This window comes from Fulmarus glacialis, unplaced genomic scaffold (assembly GCF_000690835.1).
Source record: "Fulmarus glacialis isolate BGI_N327 unplaced genomic scaffold, ASM69083v1 scaffold24026, whole genome shotgun sequence".
Taxonomy (NCBI): Eukaryota; Metazoa; Chordata; class Aves; order Procellariiformes; family Procellariidae; genus Fulmarus; species Fulmarus glacialis.
In genome coordinates, this window is record NW_009216558.1 from 12,522 (window position 1) to 14,318 (window position 1,797).

The 1,797-nt window shown below is 61.0% G+C and overlaps 1 protein-coding gene across 1 annotated transcript in view; it reads right to left on the reverse strand.

Annotated features, from left to right (window-relative positions):
• Positions 1–1,797, reverse strand: part of EPHB3 (EPH receptor B3) — a 14,573-nt gene that overhangs the window by 12,458 nt on the left and 318 nt on the right. Inside the window, exon 2 of the mRNA XM_009579355.1 lies at positions 782–1,454. Coding sequence (XP_009577650.1) covers positions 782–1,454 — 673 coding nt within the window. The remainder of the gene's footprint in view (positions 1–781; positions 1,455–1,797) is intronic.

The following is a 1,797-nucleotide window of genomic DNA, read 5'->3' on the forward strand; positions in this document are numbered from 1 at the left end:
GACAACGGCCGCTGCGGGACCCATACAGGGCTATCCTGCTGCCCAGGGCGGCTCTCCATCCCCAACAGCTCCATGTGCAGGATGCTCTTCCCTCCCCTCCAAGCAGCTTCGGCTCCCCTGCCTTCGTGCCGCTCCCCACCCTCCTTGCTGCAAGCCCCCAGCGCTGGCAGGGGGAGCGTGCATCCGCATGCATCCACACGGCTTCTCCCGCAGCCAGCGCAGCAGGGCCTCGCTCACCACCGGGGTTTCCGAGTGCCTCCGCACAAGCAGTGTGAAATCACGCTTGCCAGGAACAATCGCTCGCCCCAGCCACGAGCACCGCAGGAGGGAGAGAGGGGAGACGCTGGCCACAGCAGCAGGGACAAGGGAGGAAGTTTTGGTAACGCTCAGGGGCTTAAGCGACGCTGGTCACAGCAGCAGGGACAAGGGGGGAAATTTTGGTAACGCTCAGGGGCTTAAACGTGCTGGATCCCTGCTGAGAACCATGCCTTGAGCCATGGCTCCTGGTGGGGAGATGCATCCCGCAGAGGATAGCACTGGCGGATGCTAACCAGCGTGTCACAGCAGGCACCGCGCCAGTCTGGACCACGAAGGCTTTAAGGCTTCCAGATGCTGAGTCAAACTGCAGACCAGTCCTCTGAGATACCACCCTGCGCCCTCCTCAGGGAGCCTGCCCAGCTCCTGAGCCTCCGAAAACAGACCGAGCTCAACGCAAAACCGCCTCCTCTGCATCAACGCGTCTGCGGGGACAAGAGCTACGGTCACTCCGCCACGCACGTACCTTGGCACTGGGTATCCTTCATGGTTGGCTCATATCCAGCGGCACACGTACAGGCTCCCACGGGTACCATCCACTCGCCGTCGCCGTTGCAGTACAGCTTCAGGGGTACAGACACCTCCACCGCATTGGGGATGCAGGTGCCCGGCGCGATGACCAGAGAGGTGGGCTCAGCCCCCGTTAAAGTCTCCGGGAAGATAGCAAAGCCAGCAATAGTGTTGGAGCATTTCTTGTAGAAAGCCCGGACGGAGATGAGGGACATGCAGGCTCCCAGGTCCTGGAAGGCCAGGTAAAAGCCATTCTTGGAGAGAGGGCCAAAGCTGCGCACCTTGGTGTTCACGCGGCCAGACTCCAGCTTGGAGAAGCTCTCGTCCGGGGCAATTGTATCCACTTTGATATAGGGGTTCTCCATCCAGAAAGGGCTGTTTGCAGAGGCAGAATCCGTATCCGACTCATAATAGAAGAGGTTGAAGGTCTCTTTGCAGGAGCCGGGGATGTTGGGGATGCTGTTGCAGTCCCGCACAGTAAACTTCAGCTCCACGTAGACGCGCTGGACGTCCTGACGCTGGATGAACTTGGTGCGAAGCCAGTTGTTCTGGTTGGCCTCCCGCACGTTGCACACCTGGTACGTGCGGATGGGGTTCATGGCCTCGTCGTAACCGCTGACTTCTTCCCACTGTGAGCGAGAGGGGAGCGGGTTAAGCCCCCAGCTGGGGAGATCAGTGCCACAGACACACCGCGAACGGCACAGGGTGGGAGGGACGGGGCAACAGTCAACAGGGAAGAGAAGCAGCTGCACCTCCACCTGTCCCAACCCTCCTGGTCATCAAGGTGACTAAGCAACCCAGGCCAGGGACCATGGCGCTCCCGCTCCGCGGGCACGGAGTCAGGAGGAGATGGTTTCTCGAGGTGAGAGGATAAGCTCGGGAGGGAAGGAGGAAGATGCAGCCAGCTCCACGAAGGCGATGGCAAGCAGCCCCGATTCCCATGGGGCCGGGGCCAGCCTTGCCCTTTGGAGG